At 45.3% G+C, this 20,715-nt stretch overlaps 2 protein-coding genes across 6 annotated transcripts in view; one reads left to right on the top strand and one right to left on the bottom strand.

Annotated features, from left to right (window-relative positions):
* The first annotated feature begins 3,755 nt into the window (after window positions 1–3,755).
* The window catches only part of MOB3B (MOB kinase activator 3B), an 86,185-nt gene continuing 69,225 nt past the window's right edge, over window positions 3,756–20,715 (top strand). For 2 of the 5 annotated variants that reach the window (XM_035140506.2, XM_035140501.2), the window contains exon 1: window positions 3,756–4,021. The gene's annotated coding sequence lies outside the window, so the exon portion shown is untranslated. The other 3 variants (XM_035140504.2, XM_035140505.2, XM_035140502.2) reach the window with 3 other exon arrangements.
* On the bottom strand, window positions 17,352–17,939 carry IFNK (interferon kappa). The gene has a single exon (XM_035097140.2). The coding sequence runs from the start codon at window positions 17,937–17,939 to the stop codon at window positions 17,352–17,354; it is 588 nt and encodes a 195-aa protein (XP_034953031.2).

The following is a 20,715-nucleotide window of genomic DNA, read 5'->3' as shown; positions in this document are numbered from 1 at the left end:
AAGGCTCCCAGAGTGACTTGCATAAAGCCAGTTAAAACAAGACAGTCCTTGACCACAGGCTTACAGTTTAAAAATGACAACATGCAAGGGGAAAGGGACAGGGAAGGGAAGGGAGGGGGATGGAACTCTAACCATTTTTATTACAGTGACCACCAGCTGGCACAGTTTAAGGGTGGGAGGTGCCTGGTCTGTGGCTTGGGAGTTCTGCCTTCCATCCCTCTCACGGACACAGTTTGATGGGATAGCTGCTCCCAGGTGACAGATGAGGGAGAGGGGGGTCTGATGGAGCTGGTCTGTCAGCAGTTGGGAGGAACCCTGGCTCAGTGATTCCCCACACAGATCCCACTTTAGAGAGATGCTTTCCTTTCATATGTGGCTTGTACTGAAAGGGCATTGTACGTAAAATACTAGTGTGCAGGTAACTTGCCTTGCGAAGGAAAATAGGCTTCATTGTCTGACTAAATAGACTAATTGTATTAGCTTTAGAGGGAGAGAATCTTGCAATGCTTTCTATTTTTTTCCATTGGCAATACTTAATTAGCCCTTTCTCAGCTGTAAATAAAGAATACACATTTAGGTAAGGTCAAAGGCAGGGGCATAGGAAGATAGGGGCGGTGGGGCACCCCGAGCGGCGCCATCGCGGCGCCATCGCGGCTGCCCCCTCCCTGCACATGGTCCCTGGGGGCAGCGTGCCTGCTCTCTGCCCCTGGTGGTGGAGCATGAAGCTCTGCTGCTGGTCAAAGGGTAAAGGACCCCTGGACAGTTAAGTCCAGTCAAAGGTGACTATGGGGTTGCGGCGCTCATCTCGCTTTCAGGCCAAGGGAGCCGGTGTTTGTCCACAGACAGCATTCCGGGTCATGCGGCCAGCAGGACTAAACCGCTTCTGGCACAACGGGACACCGTGACGGAAGCCAGAACGCACAGAAACACTGTTTAGCTTCCCATCAAAGTAGTACCTATTTATCTACTTGCACTGGCGTGCTTTAGAACGGCTAAGTTGGCAGGAGCTGGGACAGAGCAACGGGAGCTCACCACCGCCACGAGGATTCGAACCACTGACCTTCCGATCAGCAAACCCAAGAGGCTCTGTGTTTTAGACCACAGCGCCACCCGCTCCCTAATACACATTCGACATGCTTCGATATATAAGGGTTGCGTTTTATGCTGGATGCTAAACAAGAATCATTATAAAGGACATTCATAAATATCTATCAAAAAGGCTTTTATTCTGTTACTATTTTTCACGTTGCCATGGGCACAGATGTGGGTTGCAGCTGGATTTGTGCTGTCTGTTAAAATAAGGAGAATCTGTGTCGGGTTTATGCTTTTAAGCCACTGTGCCCTTTCAAAAGAGCTGGATCATGCAGTTGATGAGTGCAGACGGGAATTCTAAGTGAACAGGGGTGTTGTTATTTTTATGATCAGCATATTAAAAAACAGGCTGTATGCCCGTCTCAATATTTTAAAGAAGAGCCTGGCTGGATGAGACCAAAGGCCGGTCTAGTCTATCATCCTGCTCTCTCAGTCGTCGGCCAGATAATTCTCTGCCCCTTCCCATGGTGATGCCATAAACCAGCCAAGATCCGCAGGTAAGCCAATTCCTCTTACTGGCAGAAAGGTTATGTGGTACTCCACAACCAATGAGTCACGAAACTTGTTGGTGACCTTGGACCGCTTGCTATCACTTAACAACCCTTGTGACAATCAACAGTGGTGCAGAGTAGCAGGAATGGAGGCGAGGGCAACCTTGGGACTTTTTTATTTCTGCCACAGAAGCAATGATGCCATTTACAGGAGTGTTATTTCCCCGCTTCACCCCGCTCTGGAGGGTTGGGAGGGGAAGTTCTGTTGCACAAGGGGAAATCCTTGCATGAACGGAGGAGAATTGGTTTGGGTGCGACTCTGTGTTTTAGCCTGTGCAATTTTTCTATTAAAAAAAAAAGAGGTGCCAGAACACACCACGAACGCCTCCCTTATTCTCTTATAATGGCAACAGCGCCCACCTCAGAGGTGCCACAACTGAGTTGGAGTGAGTTCTGGCCCTGGTCTCAGCCTAGTCTACGAACAATAATAAAATATTATTTTAAAATTCTGTCCTGCTTTACTCCCAAAGAGGAGTTCTTTAGAGGAATGGAGATTATTGCATAGAAATTATTCTCTATACAGAGCAAGGCTGTGTAAACATTGTCAATTTCTCCAGCTCCCATGTGCTCCCATTGCTGACTTTTGTACCAGAATGTCCAAATCCTGACTAGATGACCCCACAGCCAGGATTTATGTTTAGAGGGGGTAGGGCGCCCGTCTGCCAACCTGTCACCACCCTCTGTCTGGTTCTGTCCAGCAGATTCAGAATGAAATGTATCAACAACAGTTGTGCTAAATAACATTCTTTGGACCCCTCAACGCTCAGAAAAAATCTGTAAAAAGTTTCAGTCCTTTGAAAAATAAATGAAAAATTAGCATTTCCTGCAGTCTTTTTTCTTTTTTGCCAAATTATATGCCTCCTTTCAGGAGTGCCAGTTTGGCCCCACGACTCTGGGTGCTCTGCAGCGTGCATGGCCCAGGCGCCGAAAGCTGTGGGTGACCCTTCATGGGGAATTTTGTGGGTGCTTGGAAACCCAGGGAACCGGCACCTATGCATTTTTTCATCTCAAATTATTATTATTTTTTAAATCTAAACTAAAACAAGTTTCCTTGCATTTGTTGAAAACCTTTTCGGGGCTTCCCCCCCCTCCAGTGCAGTTTTCCTGTGTCCATTTATACTTTTAAGCAGTGCTTTTTTCGGGGGGGGGGGACGACGCAGGGGTACGCATACCCCTAAACATTTTGTGAATCTAAGTTTGGCCTCCTTGTCAGGGCCGGGTTTAGGTTTGATGAGGCCCTCAGCTACTGAAGGCAATGGGTCCCTTTATCCTTTATATGTCAAGCTGTCCTTTGTCAACAACAAATTGCCGCTGCCTTTTGTGTTGAATAGATGCTATATGGTAACTTATGGACCTAATGGGCATCCAAAGCCATTTGCACATAACAAATATGTATTTTATCAAAGTACTGTAATGGTTGAACTGAAATACAATTAAGAAGAGATATTTTAGGGAGCAGGCTAGCAGGCGGGGCCCGTGACTTACATCATAGGATGTAAACGCTGTTGCTGTATGTAGGTTTTATTTTATTTGTTTATTATCTTATATTTTGGAAATGTACATCCAGTTGTTTTTTCTTTTAAATTTTTTTTGGGGGGCCCAAAAGAGTTGGGGCCCTGAGCTATAGCTTGTTTAGCTTATACGGTAGGTAAATCGGGCATCACGAGAGGCAATATTTCAATATGAGTAGGATAATGAGAGTACCCCTAAACATTTTTTAAGAAAAAAAGCAGTGCTTATGAGCAGGCACCCCCCAAAAAAAACTTGGCCCTCCAGCTGTTTTTGGGACTACAACTCCCATCATCCCTAGCTAACAGGACCAGTGGTCAGGGATGATGGGAATTGTAGTCCCAAAACATCTGGAGGAGGACCGAGTTTGGGGGTGCCTACCTTTGAGTATTTTTATTGTTCCCCAAATGATTTAGGGAGGGGTCTGCAACACCCATCATGCCCCCCCTTTCCAACCTAATACTTTTAGGGCTCTAAGGAACTCCAGGCTTTCCGTTTAGGGACGGGACTTCAGCCACGCTCCCCGGCCAAGGCTGGGGCTGCAGCGCCCGGCCGCGTCCGCCAGGGGTTGCGCCTCGGCTCCTTCCCTGCTCCGCCGCCAGGGCCGCCCGAGTCCCGGGCGAGGAGGGTGGATGTCGGGCCAGTAGCGGCGCTTCTCCGGGTCACGGCGATCGGAGAGCGCGATGGCCCCTGGCTTGGTGCAATAGATCCCTCCTCCCGCCTTCCCAGGGGCCAAGATCCCCCTCTTTTGGAATCGACTCTCGGCGTGCGCTTCCTCTCCCTTTATTGTTTCCACCCAGCCTTGGATGCAAAGAAAGAAGGGAGCGCGAGGAGAAACCGTCGCAGGCAGCCGCCAGCGGGCTTACAAGGTAAACCCCCGGGGAGATGAGCATCGCCTTTTGGGGGGGGGCAGCTGCCCAACCCCCTCCTCCGCTTTCCACTTGGGATCGCTGGAGATCATTGCACCGGAATGGAAGGAGAGATGGCGGGGCGCGGGGGGGGGAAGGGGGAGAACGTGCGCGGAGGAGAAAGCTGCGCATCTTGAATTGTGCAACAATGTGCGTGCGCGCAAACTTGGCGCGCGTCCTCCCGTTTGCAGCCGAAATACAAGCCAGATCCCAGCTCGTGTTCCCCGGGAAGCAAGTCCCCCGGCTGCTCGGTGCTCTGTGCGGGCGCGTGTGTGTTTCTTTACTCCCGAGTAAGCGCTGGATGGAGGGGGTGGGTGGGTAGTGGGGCGAGATCGGCCGATTTGCCGCCCCCATCCTCCTCTCTGCATGTTTTTTTCACTAGGAGGTGACTTTGGAACTTACTCGCGAGGAGAGCGTGCAACAATGCACCCCTCTCCAGTGGGGTGCAATTTTAATGATCCAAGGGCTGGGCATTCCCGACCTTTTCCCCCACCCCACCCCTAAAGAGCTCGTGCCTTCTGTTCCCTTTTCCTCCCCTCACCCCACCTCCTTCTCGGAGCGATTGCACGGTGGTTTGAATTAAGACCCTGTAGCAACGGCGACAACAACAACAACAGAAGTTCTTTCTTGCCTCGCTGCAGTCATGCGCTCGCCTCTTGCCCTCTTGGCTTCGTTGCCTTTGGCAGGAAGGAGTTTCGAGAAAATAAGTGCGTACGGAAGAGATAATTGCGACTTAAAGCATATCGATATATCTGTGTGTTAAGAGAGAGGGGGGATCCAGAGCTTGGTGATATTTGGGGGAAGGGGGTAAATAGCAACGCCTGTTGTGGCTTTTGTTGTGCAATCCCATTCAACTGGTTGTTGCTTGGACTTATTTTCTCTTTTTTTGGGGGGGGAGAGAAAACACAACCCACATGCAATTTAGTGACACAACCACATTCCACGAGTTGCAGCTAAGATTCCTTTCTCCTCCACTGGGGAAGCTGGAGATTTGTTGTCGGGAGCTGTTCTGGGTCTTCTGTCAAAACATCTGGATTTCCAGCCTCTCCCTTTATTGCAGTGGGGGTGGGGGAAAAGAAAAGTTTCCCTCCCTCTTCCTTCTCTGATTTTTCTTTTCCAAACATTTTAAACAGCAGGCACACTGAGGATGCAACAACAACTCCCCTTTTTTCTTCCAGCACCTCATTCAAAGATTCCTAGCATTCTCTAAAAGTAAAAAAAAACAACAGTCACCCACAGAAACAAAGGGCGTTTGTTTATCCTATTGTTTAAAAGTCAGATATTGTATCTGGAGATGAAGAGAGCAGAAAGGAGGACCCTTTTTGGAAGCAACCACTTAAAAAAAAAACACCCTGAGGATGTTTAGTTTCAAAAAGCTAGAGTATGCATTGAAACACATTTGGTAAGGAAGGGGAAGAAAGTATACATATGGATTTGTGCGGAGGCGAAATCCCAAGTGGCCAAGAGGTTTTTCTGTGCTGTCTGTTTATTCCCTGCTTAAAGGATTTGCTTGCTGCTTTTAACTCTGATTTTGCTGCCTCCAGGGGGACTGGTTATTCCGCGTCTGCTGCTTCAATAGGCTGGATTTGTATTTATGGAGGGAGGCAAAAGCTGGAGAGGATACAGTACGTGAGTGTCCCGCAAGGGTGTCTCTGTTATCCGGCAAAAGGGCTGGGGAAGAAGGCCTTTTCGCAACAGCTCTCTTAGCCCATCGCCTCTGTGCAGCCACAAGGCGGGAATCTCAAAATGGAAGCCCCCTCCCTTCGTTTCCTCTGACCGGGTGTGAGAGAGGGAGGAAAGGCCCAGAGCCGAAGCCCGGGGATTGGTGACCTGTTTGTCACCTCTCGGGCAAAGCTCATTACAAATGGAAGTGACACACGGTTATTATGCAAACTGGAGGCTGCAAGCGCACGGCTGAGCCGATTCCAGGCGCCCAGTTTGCAGCCCAAGGAGGCCGGTTCAGCTCGACGGGTTTCCGACTAAAGCCTGGGAAAAGTGGAAGGTGAGTTGCCTCGTTGTTGTTCTTGCTGGGCAGGTCGTGGGGCAGGCCACGTCCTTGTTTTTTCCAGCGAGGGCGAAACAAATAGGGCACCCGGGGACCTGTCTGTAATCATGGGTGTCCAGTGGCAATTGCTTTTAATTGCGAAAATGTGGAAGTGGGAAACGAGTGGTCATTACAGGCCTTTGACTATAGTGCCTACGCAGGAGTCTGAATATCTTCCAGAGCGGATGTGACAAGCTGTGTCGTAATGCTATACTTGTATATACATTGCAGGCATGCAAAGCTAATTAAGCCATATTACTTCTTTCGAAAACATCGCTTGCTGCCGTTCTTGTTGTTTGCTGCTGCGTAATCTCACTTCTCTCTGCGCCCCGCGAAACAAAAAACCGGGGCCGAATGGAGATTTCAAACCCCCCACCCCCAACCACCGCATTCAGTATTTGTAACCAAACAACCAAATGTTGACACCGATCCTGGACAGTGTTAGAAATTAGCCAGGCGCGTTTTGCGACTGGTGCGGGTTCAATGGCGACCACTCGGGGAATCTCGGGGTGTCAGGTTGGTGACTTGGGAAAGCAAAAATGTCACTTGGAGAAAGATCTGAACTATTTTCCTTGAAGGCTGACTTTCTTTTATTCTGGATTGTTTGGTTGGACGGTGTTGTAAACTGCTTTGGGATTTGTTCTTTAAAATATAAAGCAGTATAGAAATGAAAAGTTTAATAATAATAATAATAATAATAATAATAATAATAATAATAATAATATTTCATAGCAAAAAAGGTGCCTAGACATTGCTTTGTGGCAACAGTAACCTAAGTTTGACTTGCCATTTGGTGATTAGATTATATATCTGAGTTTCGAACACTGCTTTTCCAGTATCTGTGCATGCTTCAGAAAGCAGTAATCACACTGATCTTGCAGTGGAAGCCCAGTTACAGCTTTTTGGACAGGATCCGTGCAATCCTGACAGCTGAGTTGGACAGGGGAACCTCACACTTGCATGCTCAGTTCATTATCAAGCCTTCCACCAGCTTCGGCTGGTGGCTGAGCTGCACTAACTACTGTTGTCTACACTCTGGTAACCCCGAGGTTATATGTAGAACTTCGCCTGAAGACGAAACTTCAGCTAGTGCAGAATTCAGCAGCCAGGTTTGAGCATATTACACCGATCCTGGTCCGACTGCACTAGCTGCCAATTATATTCTGGGCCCAATTCAAAGTGCTGGTTTTGACACATAAAGCCTTAAACGACTCAGGACCAGCAGTGCCTCAAGGACAGCCTCTCTCCATATGAACCGACCCAGACCCTGCGGTCATAATCTGAGGTCCTTCTTTGTGTGCCTCCTCCACGGGAGGTCCAGAAAGTGGCAACATGAGAACAGGGTCTTTTCTGCAGTGGCTCCCCATCTGTGGAATGTTCTTCCTTGGGAGGTTTGGCTGCCACCTTTAGGTGCCAGGCGAAAGCGTTCCTCTTCAGCCAGGCCTTTGGTTGATTAAATGTCTTGTGGGAGGGGAGTTTTTGCTCTTAAGTCTTGCTTTTATTGCATATTTTGTATTTTCCTTTTTTTATCTTGTGTTTTTGGCTTGTGAACCTCCCTGAGATCTACGGATGGAGGGTGGCATACAAATTTAATGAATAGCAGTAAATTAATGCCGGAATGTATGGGGCCACAGAGTCCTTTCATTGCACCCACTTTTGGTGCAATATGTGTGCGTTGCTGACCCTATGTTGACCCTAGCTGAATGTGGGAGCCTGTTTCTAAAACATGCCCTACTTAACTTTAGATGACACCTCCAAAAGGAAGCGGTTCATGGGGAAGGGATTTAGCTCAGCAGTAGAGCAGGTTCGATCCCTGGGCGGGTTATGTGCCAAATTGTAGCTTCAGAGGGCAGGAACAGGAGATGTCGGGGTGAAATCCAGCCCTTGGAGAGATGCCGCTGGGTCGATAGGCTGTGGATGGGAAAGTGATGTGATCCCAGCATCCCTGACTCTTATCCTCATGATAGCCCTTCAGGAAAGCGTGTTCTCCTTCATGGAGAGCCCGTGTTGTGGTGGGGACTAACAAGACACCCCTCCGGGCGGGTTAGTTTGGATGGCCACGGATGTGATTGGGCTCCTCTGGTTGTTGGGGAGATGTTAATGCTTCCAATAGTTGATTGACAGCTTAAAAGTTATGTATTCCCTGCGTGCAGCGTTGAGCTTCCTCTTTTCGTTCTGTGCATCGGATCACAGGCCCACCCTCCCTAATTTTAGGGCTGTTTGTGTTTGACCTTGCTATGCCTGTCATAGGGTCATCTGATTTGGGGGCAGGGGCCTGGTAGGAATTTTGTCCATTTGGCTGGTTGGCTGGTGCCATTTGGTTTTTGCCTACTGCGTAGCAAAGCGTCACAGGTTGCGGTTAGGCATTGGTGTAAAAATTGGTTGGTGGAGGGATCAAGATTGGCTGTGCCTGCCCCTCCAATGCTGCTGCTGCAAGGGTACTGTGTCCAGTTCTGGGCACCACAGTTCAAGAAGGATACTGACAAGCTGGAACGTGTCCAGAAGAGGGCAACCAAAATGGTCAAAGGCCTGGAAACGATGCCTTATGAGGAACGGCTTAGGGAGCTGGGTATGTTTAGCCTGGAGAAGAGAAGGTTAAGGGGTGATATGATAGCCATGTTCAAATATATAAAAGGATGTCATATAGAGGAGGGAGAAAGGTTGTTTTCTGCTGCTCCAGAGAAGCGGACACGGAGCAATGGATTCAAACTTCAAGAAAGAAGATTCCACCTAAACATTAGGAAGAACTTCCTGACAGTAAGAGCTGTTCGACAGTGGAATTTGCTGCCAAGGAGTGTGGTGGAGTCTCCTTCTTTGGAGGTCTTTAAGCAGAGGCTTGACAGGCATACGTCAAGAATGCTTTGATGGTGTTTCCTGCTTGGCAGGGGGTTGGACTGGATGGCCCTTGTGGCCTCTTCCAACTCTACCGGTATGATTCTATGATTCTATTCCATTAAAGGAATCCAGGGGCTCGCCATGCTCTTGTCCGTACCCCCGGCAAGGGGCTAAGGCCACTCAAGAGCCCCTGGGAGCATTAGGGGAGAGGCGAGGGTCTGGCACTCAGCTCCATCCTCTCCTCAAAGTGTTTTCCCTTACTGACTTTCGCAGGTGTGGGGACAGATCGTCGTAACCAGTGCCTAAGCAACCACTCACATTTTGCATTTTAATAAAAGTTGTGGCCAAAATTATGCCAAAAACCTTAAACAAAAATTCAGTGTGAAGTGTGAATTTATTTGAGGGTGTCGTGGGGACCTCAACACGCAAAAGCCTTTGCCTATCCAATATTCTGGCGTGGTGTTGGGAGAACCCCAGGACGATAGCTCTGGCTAACTTCAGCATCCCATGCAGAGGCTGCCATTGGGGCATCGCACGACTTTGTGTTCTCCATGGCAACCGTGTGGCTGTCTCCAATATCCATCAGTCCCAACCTTCGTGCAGGGGATATGAAGGGTGGGCTGCGGGCAGTGGGGTTGCAGTGCCCTCCCTTGCCGGTTATACAAATTTAATAAATAATACGGTAATAATAAAATAATTTGACTGGTTTGGGCCAGAGTGTAGCCCACTGGATCTGATGAACTGGTGCCGCATAATGCTCGGGGTGTGGGTGTATTTGTGGCACAACATAAACTTAGGAACTCCTCGCCTGTTGACATTAGGCAGGTGCCTCTGCTGTTCTGTTTTGGGACACCTCCTTAAAACATTTTGGTTTGGGCAGGCCTGTCCAGACATGTAGCTGTTGAACTGTGTTTTAAGTATCTGAAAATGTTTTAAGGTTTTGTCATTTTTTTTAAAGGTGATTTTACTATTTCTCGTAAACTGCTTAGAGGTTCTGTTTCAACCTAATGGTGCGTACAGTTCGTTAAATAAACAAACCAGGGGTGTAGCACACGGAGGGTGATCTCCAACCTTGGCCCACAAGGGGGTCTAATTTGGTCCGTTTCACAGGGCGGTGTGCGAAGACCTCTGAAGATGACCAGAGAGTTCAGTCCTTCTGTCTGCTGCTTCACCGGCATGTTGTTGGTGTGCATATTGAAACATATCGCTGTGATTCCCGGTGTCTTGTAGGAGATGGAGCTACTAACTTGTTTTCTTCTCTTGGAAACGAAAAGTGCCCAAATTGCCTTTTCCGTTTCCTTTCTCAGCATCTTCTCTCCCACAACAGAACTCCACCCAGCTGTGAGTCATTCCAAAACTTAACAAATCCCTGACTTAGATAAGTTTTAAAAATGAAGCAAGCATAGAATGAAATTACACTTCTCTGCTTCACTAAGTTTAAATTACAGATATTTAGTAAAACAGGTCCAGCTCTTTGATTGGCGCGAACCGTCAAAATACGAAATAACGTCGTGCGGTTCTACTGATCTGACGGGTTGTTTTAAGTTTAGACTGGAGGCAAATTGTGCATTTGGCTAGATGTCTACTGGTTACAGAATTAAAGGGAAGAAAATTCCTGTAACACCAGGAGACTTACTGAACAATCTGGAACAAAACAAAGCCCTTGTGTTCTGTGGATTGTAGATGCCTTACTAAATTATGATTCCATTGTGCCTGGCTGATACCTGTTTTTCAACCTTGTGTTATATCACCAGCGAAACATCGCGATATACCGGTATATCACAATGTCTGAAATAAGGATGGAGCATTGGCTGGGTTCATAGTTTTTCCAGCATTGTGATTTTTGCTTGTGAGACTCAGTTTAGCCAAGGATTCTTAAAGCGCTGTGCATATTAGAAGTGCTATAAAAATGCTTTATGTCCGCACGTAATTAGTAAACAAATGGCACAGAGGATGATTTGGTTGACCAACTCGTCTGCCTGGTTTTTTTTTTTTTGGTTTTTTTTGTTTTGTTCATCTGTAAATGCAAAGCTGGTGGAATTAGCAGAGGCAGCAAAAAATTAGAATTGGTGAAGCTGGTCACAGTTGTTGCTCCCTGAATGTTGTGGACACGGGTTTCAGTGTTTGTATCCTGTTGGGGTCACTTGAAACAAATCGATGAGCAAGGGCTTCTTTCACCTGTTCCCAGGGGGAAAGAAAAGGTGGGGGATTTTTTGCGTTAGTGCTGTTATTTCAGTGAATTAAGGGCAAAGAGCATAAGGACACAGCGTTAGAAACTCAGATATACAGTACAATCTAGGCGCCAAATGTCTCCTTAAACCAGGGTTGCAGTTGCCAAAACTGCATTGTCTAGTTGCCATTTTGGGGCCAGACGGCTGGAAAGTAGTATTTTTCAACATGACGTTTTGGTTCCTGAAATTCGTTCTGATGGTGCAGATGAAATATAATGGAAAGAATTACTACAGGGTGTGTTGCTAGGGTGTGAAGACAGTCCAGATCCAAGGATCCCCAGGCGTGCGACTCCAGATGGTGGAGACTTCCGCCGCCATCCTGGCACCCGGGCATCTTCTCTTGGTCGGAAGTGGCCAGGTACAAAATGTGCCCGGCGCCTGGCATATTTCGAACGCTGTAAGAACAGCTTTGTTTCTTGCTTCTAGTCAGCATTCTCTGTCCACAATTGACTGGCCAGGTGCTCTCAGTATTCATAAGCGTAAAAGAGATGGCTTTTATAGCGAGAGACAGACAGACAAAGTAATAATCATATATAAATAAGAATAAAAATGTGCACCCCACCACTGAGATCAGTGCTTTTTTCTGGGGGTATGCATACCCCTAAACATTTTGTGAATCTTTGTACTCACGTCCATTTATTGTATTTATTCTCCCCGATTTAAACTGTAAAATGGTGATTTTCTTGAGTCAAAATGAGAACACCCCTAAACATTTTTTTAAAGAAAAAAAGCACTGACCGAGACCATTCCATCGTAACTTTCCAACCTCCCAATATTTCAACACCTCTTGCGATGGTTTGACCCCTTTCGGTACAAATTCCACAAACAATTTCTGCTTGCCCCTTCCACTTCCTAGCTATCATAATCCGTGCAGCTGTCAATCCATTTGTGAGCCGGGAATTACATTCACATGTGGTGGGGGTGTAAATATATGCATTTTTTTTCCTGGCAAAGGGTGTTTAAGGAGATAACGGAAATCACCGGGTTAAAGCTGACCAAAAGTCCAGAGGTAGTATTAGTATCAATTCACAGTGAGGTGGAAGGTTCTCAGGCTTTGAAGGACTTGCTCACAGATTTAAAAACAAATTCACAGGTAATTGTAACAAGGCTAAAACTTAATGCTAATAAAGAGGGTCTGTGTTTCTCAGTGGTAGAGCACCTTCTTTCCACACATCTTCTTTTCCCAAGTTCAACCTCTGGCACCTCCAGCTGAGAATGTCCCCTATCCGAAAACCACTGCCAATCAGTGTAGACAAAATTGAATTACCGGTAAATAGACCTCTGCTCTGACTCCCTTTTGTCTTCCTCAGGTTCCTGTGATCCTGTGGTCGCAGAATTGGAATTTCTCAGGGATTACTCTGTCCTGTCTTGAAAACCTCCCCTTCCCCCTTGACCCGTTTGCTGTTACTGAACGTATCTGACAAATATAAGCCGGACAAATATAAAAATACAGGCCTTCCAGGATATTTTATATAAGCTGTTCGTTGATTCGTTAGATCGGCTTCCTCCCTATCCTCATCTGTCTCAACCAACTTCTAGGAAGGTTGGAAACTGCCTTACCCTGAGTCAGACCATTGGTCTATTATTTAGCTCAGTATCGCCTGCATTCATTGGCCATGGCTTTCCAGAAAGACGGTGCTCTCTCCCAGACCCACCTTGAGATGCTGAAGATCAAGCCTGGGAACCTTCTGTATGCGAATCAGATGCTCCGCCGCAGAGCTAGGTCATGAGAGGCTCGAGTCTCTCGTGTCTTATACTTTGTGTTATCTCTGAAGCCATCTATGGAAAGCTCAACTGGTGGTCTGCAGGAGCTAGGAGTGTGGTTTGAGAAGCCCTGTTTGCAATTACAGTGGTACCTTGGTTCTCCAACTTTATCCGTTCCGGAAATCCGTTCCAAAACCAAAGCGTTCCAAAACCAAGGCGCACTTTCCCATAGAAAGTAATGCAAAACGGATTAATCTGCTCCAGACTTTTAAAAACAACCCTTAAAACAGCAATTGAACATGAATTTTGCTATCTAACGAGACCACTGATCCATAGTATGAAAGCAGTAAACCAGGCATGTCAAACCTGCGGCCCTCCAGATGTTTTGGCCTACAACTCCCATGATCCCTAGCTAGCAGGACCAGTGGTTGAGGAAGATGGGAATTGTAGTCCAAAACATCTGGAGGGCCGCAGGTTTGACATGCCTGCTGAGTAAACGATGTACTGCAGTCACACACACACACACAAACAATCAATCAGTAGCTGAACTGGGTTTCACACAGACACACACACACAAAAAAGTGTCACAAAAACGCAAAATAAATAGCAAAAGCAGACTGACCTCAGCGTTAAACTCCAAACGGAAGTGTGGCACTCAAATCGGAAGCGTAACACTGAAAACGGATCATGTTGGGCTTCCGAAAAAAGTTCGCAAACCAGAACACTTACTTCTGGGTTTGCAGTGTTTGGGTTCCAAGTTGTTTGAGTAGTACCAAGGTGTTTGAGTCACAAGCAAGCTAGATGGCCTTTGGGGTTCTCAACCCAACTCTCAATAAAAAGGTGGTGCCTGTGTATTGCAAAAGTTACAGAGGATTTCCTCCTTTGCCAAATCACAGCTGGGGGGTGGGGCGATCATTGGGGCCATGGCATGTGAGGAAAGGGCTAAACCGAAACCTGTTTCGGAACTCATCACAACTGCTTTTTACAGTTAAAAGAAAACGACAATTCCAAGCTATGCTTTTCATACCAGTTGTGCAATGCTGCAACCCTGGTGTGAATTCCGTGAAGTGCTTTGAACAATTGTTCCCTCTAAATATCACATATTATCACCATATATATTTTTAAACGATGCTTTATAAAATGCCAAGAAGAACACAGATACAAAACTGATATTCTAAAGAACAGGAAACCGAACAATAATATGGTATATAAGACAATGGAAAGATTTTTGAATCAATGATTTTTTAAAAACATGGTTTGAAAGTTCCCAAGGGAAAAGACGTGATTTAGACTTTAGCCTTCAATCAGGTTCCCATTTTGCAATTCGTATATTTGCTGGATAAGCACGCATGCCAACTGATTGCTTTCACATAATGGTTTGCAACTAAATACAGCCTTTAGTATAACCAAGGAGCTTAATCGTTAAACCTTTGCTCTTGCAACTGACGTGCCTTTTGCAGAGCAGAATTAAGCCTGCTTAGGAGAAAAGGGCAGATTTGTTTGTTACGGCCCCCTGTTCACATGTGAGGAAGCAACTTCCATTTGATGATTTGAGCCACACAATGGGCAAAAGATTCCTGCATTGCAGGGGGTTGAACTAGGTGATCTTGGTCATCCATTGCGGCAACTCTACAATTCTAGGATTCTAAGGCTAAGCTTCTTCCAATCCTGGGCTGCTTTGTCTGGAAAAAAGACCCCTCTCCAAACATGGTTGGATTTACTCTTGAGCAAAATGCATACAGTGCTGCCTCGCTTAACGAATGCCCTGCTTAACGAAATTTCCGCTTAACGAAAGGTTTTTTCTAGCGGAGGTTGCCTCGCTAGACGAATTCGTTTTATGAAAAATTCGTCTAGCGAATCGCGGTTTCCCATAGGAATGCATTGAAATTCAATTAATGCGTTCCTATGGGCAAAAAAAAATTCAATGCATTCCTATGGTATTCGTTAGACGAATTTTTCGTTATAAGAAAAACCCGTGGAACGAATTAAATTTGTCTAGTGAGGCACCACTGTACATAGGATTCGGCTGCAGGTGTTCAGAAACATCCAGAAGGAAGAGAAAGTAGCTATTGCCTTTTAAAATGTGGCTGTTTTTTTGGGAGGGGGTGTTATTGGGAGGTTGTTTTATTTTGATTTTATATATATATATATATATATATATATATATATATATATATATATATATATAGTGTTTTTTATGTTGATCTTTTCTGTGAACCGCCCTAAGACCTCCGGGTATAGGATGGTATATAAATCAATCAATCAATCAATCAATCAAATCAATAAAATAATGGAAAATATAGGTAAAACAGTAGTACCACACCCTGAGTAAATTGGTTAAAATGTATAAAAGAGGGATCTAAAATGTGTCGGAAATGCCAAGAAACAGAGGGGACATAAGAAAGCTAAGGGATATTGGGAGAGGATTTCTTTTTGCGCCTACGTTTGAAGCAAAACTCCCCAGCTTGTGTCTAAGGGATCATGTTCAGATCAGGTAGACCAGTGGTTCCTAACCATTTTTTGGCCATGCCCCACCTAAGCATCTCTAAAATCCTCATCCCCCATGACATATAATTCTTATTATTCAAAAAGTGAACTCCTGTTCACATGGAAGAAGCCTAAAAGGCCATTACAGTCATACCTCGGTTTAAGCACGCCTCAGTTTGAGTACTTTCAGTTTAAGTACTCCGCGGACCAGTCTGGAACGGATTAATCCACTTTCCATTACTTTCAATGGGAAAGTTCGCTTCAGGTTAAGTACGCTTCAGGTTAAGTACGGACTTCCGGAACCAATTGTGTATTTAAACCGAGGTACAGTGGAACCTTGGTTTATGAACACCTCGGTTTATGAATTTTCGGTTTACGAACGCCGCGGACCCATCTGGAACGGATTAATTCACTTTCCATTACTTTCAATGGGAAAGTTCGCTTCAGTTTATGAAGGCTTCAGTTTATGAACAGACTTCCGGAACCAATTGTGTTCATAAACCGAGGTACCACTGTACCACTGTAACTGTTAATAACTCATTCTCGAATTGCCCCCCCCCCTTAAAAATCAAATTGCCCCCCTGTGCTGTGTGTGCCCCACGTTGGAAACCACAGGTGTAGACGGTGTGGGTTGGATCCCATGTTTTCTATGAATCTTTCAGAGCATCCATTTACTCCTTGTTTTTTTAAAAAATGAGGTGGTTTGAGAGTTTCCCCTTGCACAGCGTTGGAGGCAACCTTCTGCTCCCGGTGGCCAGTTGCCCTGAGTACATTCTCCCTCCATGCATCAGCCAGGAAAACAGGGACTACTGGCTTGTGTGTGTGTGTGTGTGTTGTTTAATTAAAGGCAGGGAGGTCCACCTACCCTGTTTAGATGGCACTGCTGATATTGGAACCTGAATTTGCTGCCTCTCCCCTTCCTTTACTAACTTGTTTTTTAAATAATAATAATTCACAATGTGGTGTTTGATAAAAAAATTCCTTCAGTAGCACCTTAAAGACCAACTAAGTTTATATTTTGGTATGAGCTTTCGTGTGCATGCACACTTCTTCAGATACGTGGATGAATCTTTCAGATTCATCATGCATGCACACGAAAGCTCATACCAAAATATAAACTTAGTTGGTCTTTAAGGTGCTACTGAAGGAATTTTTTTATTTTGCTTCGACTCAGACCAACACGGCTACCTACCTGTAACTGGTGCTTGATAGACAGTCATGATTCAGTCTTTGTAATTGTCGGCTTTAGCAGATCCAGAATTTCACTTAAGATTCCTTATATATATATATTTAAAATAGACACATCATAATAGATTTTAAAAAACAAAATCTGTATTAATTTTTTTAAAGCTGATTTAAAATTACAGATCTTTATCTGTAATTAAGCCCAAAAGGTATTTGTTCTTTCTACACTAGCCGTGAGCTTTCACGTTGAAATGTACCCTACACATGAGCAGATACTCAGATTTAAGTGAAAGATACACAATCAAGATACTGAATGTGATTTTAATTATATGTTGCGAAGTTTTTAATTCCTTATGCCCACCTGTAAATTAAAACTATATTTTTTAAAAATCTTCACGTGGCAACATCTGATAATACTGTGCAATCATCAATTCACATTTTTTTTAAAAACAACTCATTGCTGTAAATGAGACTTCTTTAGCTGTTTTTTTTTAGACTGGTGCTATAACTACTCCTGGCTAGCTTCCAAAGAGCATACTTTAGCTTTTGGGGTGTTAATACATCAATATAGGTTACCAGGAACTTCTGTTATAGGTTACCTATAAGATCCTTCCAACTTAATGGGATTCCAGTTCATCCCTGTTGACCAGTTCTGTTCATTTCAGTGGGACTTCTCCGACATCGTATATGAGAATATTCTTAACTAAACATTTTTTACAGAGTTCTCCTAACCTTAGCCTTCTCCCCGCACTCTCCCAAGCCCTTACGCCAAGCTATATGAAAATATTACTTAAATAATATTACCTTACTCCTTTAGCTCTTTGAGAAGCTGAGTTATGAACAGAAAGCAGCCTTTCAGTTCTAAGTGGACCAGCTCCCAGGCGCAGCGACTCTGCAGGTTGATGGCTAGGAAACTGTTCATTCTTTGAAAGTATCGCTTTACTTTTATGGTTGAAGGAGATGATGCTCTGTTGCCAGAGTTTGCCAGCTTTCCTTCCTGCATTTTTTCGGCGCATGCCTCCAGCTGTTTGGTTTGCTGGTAAAGGTCGCTCTGCAAGGACTCGAGACATGTCGCGTTCCAGGCGCCCCAAGGATGGTCCTTGCCAAGAACGTTGAGGCTCTGCTGGAGAATCTCCCGGATGATGATGGCGCCGTCGCTCTCCATAGCGTTGAGAGCTTTCAGGGGGAACCTGAAGTCCGTCGTCTCAGATATGCACTGCAGAGGAAATTGTCCAGCCGTCCTGCAGAGATGGTTCAAGTTGGTCTCGATCATTTGGTTCCACCGGGTGTGGAGCACAGGACATTTGGAAAGAGGGCTGGATTGTGCGAGTTTGCCGGCGAGCACCAGCATGAGACAAACGCTTAAGCCGTTCCCACCATTCGTGAAGGCCATGATGAACCAATGGTTCTAACTGCCTTATCTTCCTGGAGTCTCTTTAAATATATTTCGGAAAACCTATAAAAATCTGCCATCCTGAATTCATTCAACATGAGACATTTGTATTAATCATGATATGATTTTTTTTCCCCATCAAGATTCCAAATGCCTTTGAGGAACATGATTTGGTTGCTTTCAGTTTCGTTCAATGAGTTTTAATTAAAATGCGGGGGTTTTTTGTTTTGTTTTTTACTACCTTCTTACAGAAAACTTAGCAAAGTTTCAAGTGGACCAGAGCCCTTCCTAGGAGAGGAGAGAAAGTGCACATTTCCCCCTTTCTCTTCTTTCTGTTTATATTTTTTAAAATTAATTTCCAGTGCATTATTAGAATTAGAAAATAAACAAGAGTTCAGTGTTAGCTCTTTCCTAAAATCTGAAGAGATTTCCCATCTCCTATGTCTGCATCCTTAAAAGGTCCTTATTTGTTTATTCGTTGTTTAGTTTATACTTTTATAATGTTGTTCATCAGGCAAACTGTTCCCAGTTGACGGGAACACTAAAGTAACAATGAAATGGAATCTTAAAATCACACTAAAGTGGTCGATAAGACAGCAGGTTAGAATAAAACCCAGGAGTCTGGGAGATTAGGGAAGTATTTTCCTGGCACCAAAGAGAAAGCAAAAAGGGGTCATGATGCGCCTTTGTTGAGCGGGATTTGCAGTAGATCACTACTGTACTGCAAAGGCTCTTTCTCTGGTTACCTTAAATGTCCTTGGAAAGCTCATGGGAAATTGCCTCCATTTTTCATTTCTCCACATGGGCAGAACAGGTATTCCTTCAGGTACTGAGGTCTATTTTATTTTATTTTAAAAACAATGTTTGGTCCTCAGCCAGTTAATAACTTCCTATTTCCTTGTCTTTGGCACCTGAGTTTTAAGAGGCTGTCCCGTTTTTTTCTGCATGCATTTAGGTTATTGTTGTATCACAGAGAAGCCACTAAGGGAGCCCATTTGACTGTGAATTATCTCTGTTATAGACTTGAACTTTTCAGGTTTCTGTTACTGGTCAAAAAGCGAAAACTGCTTCGTTTCCTACTGCATTGTCCCAGCTGCCTAACTGGTGGCAACTTAGCAACTCTTCAAACAGGAATTAGGGTGGGCATAATTTAATAAAACTTGGAGGGCATAATTTAAATTCCTGCCTGCTGGACTGGTCTTTTCTCTGCTTATAGTTGTCTGTGCATTAATCTCAAGTGAGATTTCAGCTCAGTTAACCGTGGTTTAACATAAGATCCCATATGTCTGGCTGAAGCATGGGTGAGGAACTTGTGGCCCCCCAGAAGCTGTTACACTACAGCAGGGGTCAGCAAACTTTTTCAGCAGGGGTCCGGTCCACTGTCCCTCAGACCTTCTGGGGGGCCGGACTATATATTGAAAAAAAATATGAACAAATTCCTATGCCCCACAAATGACCCAGAGATGCATTTTAAATGAAAGAACACATTCTGTTGTTGTTTAGTCGTGTCCGACTCTTCGTGACCCCATGGACCATAGCATGCCAGGCACTCTTGTCTTCCAATGCCTCCCGCAGTTTGGTCAGACTCATGTTCGTAGCTTCGAGAACCCTGTCCAACCATCTCGTCCTCTGTCGTCTCCTTCTCCTTGTGCCCTCCATCTTTCCCAACATCAGGGTCTTTTCCAGGGAGTCTTCTCTTCTCATGAGGTGGCCAAAGTTTTGGAGCCTCAGCTTCAGGATCTGTCCTTCTAGTGAGCACTCAGGGCTGATTTCCTTCAGAATGGATAGGTTTGATCTTCTTGCAGTCCATGGGACTCTCAAGAGTCTCCTCCAGCACCATAATTCAAAAGCATCAATTCTTCGGCGATCAGCCTTCTTTATGGTCCAGCTCTCACTTCCATACATCACTACTGGGAAAACCATAGCTTTAACTATACGGACCTTTGTCAGCAAGGTGATGTCTCTGCTTTTTAAGATGCTGTCTAGGTTTGTCTAGGTTTAAGATGCTGTCTACGTTTGTCATTGCTTTTCTCCCAAGAAGCAGGCGTCTTTTAATTTTGTGACTGCTGTCACCATCTGAACACATTCTACTCACATAAAAACACCCTGGTTCCCAGACTGTCCACGGGCCGGATTTAGAAAGTGATTGGGCTGGATCCGGCCCCTGGGCCTTAGTTTGCCTACCCTTAGTTTGCCTACCCTTAGTTTGCCTACAGCACCCATAATCTCTGACCGTTGGCCATGCTGCTTGAGGCTAATGGGAGCTGGGAACTCAACAATGGCTTACTGTAGATCCTTAGTAGGTTAATCTTATGGATTGCTGTGCACTTACTTGGAACTGGGGCCGGTGAATTTTACTTCCGAGTAGAACCTTTACTCAGCCATGAAGCTCAGTGGGCAATAATGCGCTATTTATACTTTCTCAGCCTAGCCCACCTCACGATTTGTTGTGAGGATAAAGTTGGGCGATGGGTTGATGAACAGGACAACCATGTTATCTTGAGCACCTTGAGAGAGAGAGAGAGAGAGAGAGAGAGAGAGAGAGAGAGAGAGAGAGAGAGAGAATAAAGATAGAAATAAGATAGAAACAACAGTTTTACGTCAGCTCAAGTGGCCTGGCGTCCCCTAAAGAAGCTTGGGAATTCTAGTTTGGGGAGGGTGCTGAGAGTCCAGCTTCATGGAAGTGCACTCTTCAGAACTGGAATTTGGAGAGACGAAATGGGTGTTGAAACAAGCGACTATAGCAGGCACCCGAAACCCGGCCCTCCAGATGTTT

Source organism: Zootoca vivipara, chromosome 16 (assembly GCF_963506605.1).
Source record: "Zootoca vivipara chromosome 16, rZooViv1.1, whole genome shotgun sequence".
NCBI classification, from domain to species: domain Eukaryota; kingdom Metazoa; phylum Chordata; class Lepidosauria; order Squamata; family Lacertidae; genus Zootoca; species Zootoca vivipara.
This window is presented reverse-complemented; position numbering and strand designations above follow the sequence as displayed.

Bases quoted from the DNA above. Each gene is read 5' to 3' on its own strand.
- IFNK (XM_035097140.2), bottom strand. From the start codon at position 17,939: ATGGCCTTCACGAATGGTGGGAACGGCTTAAGCGTTTGTCTCATGCTG.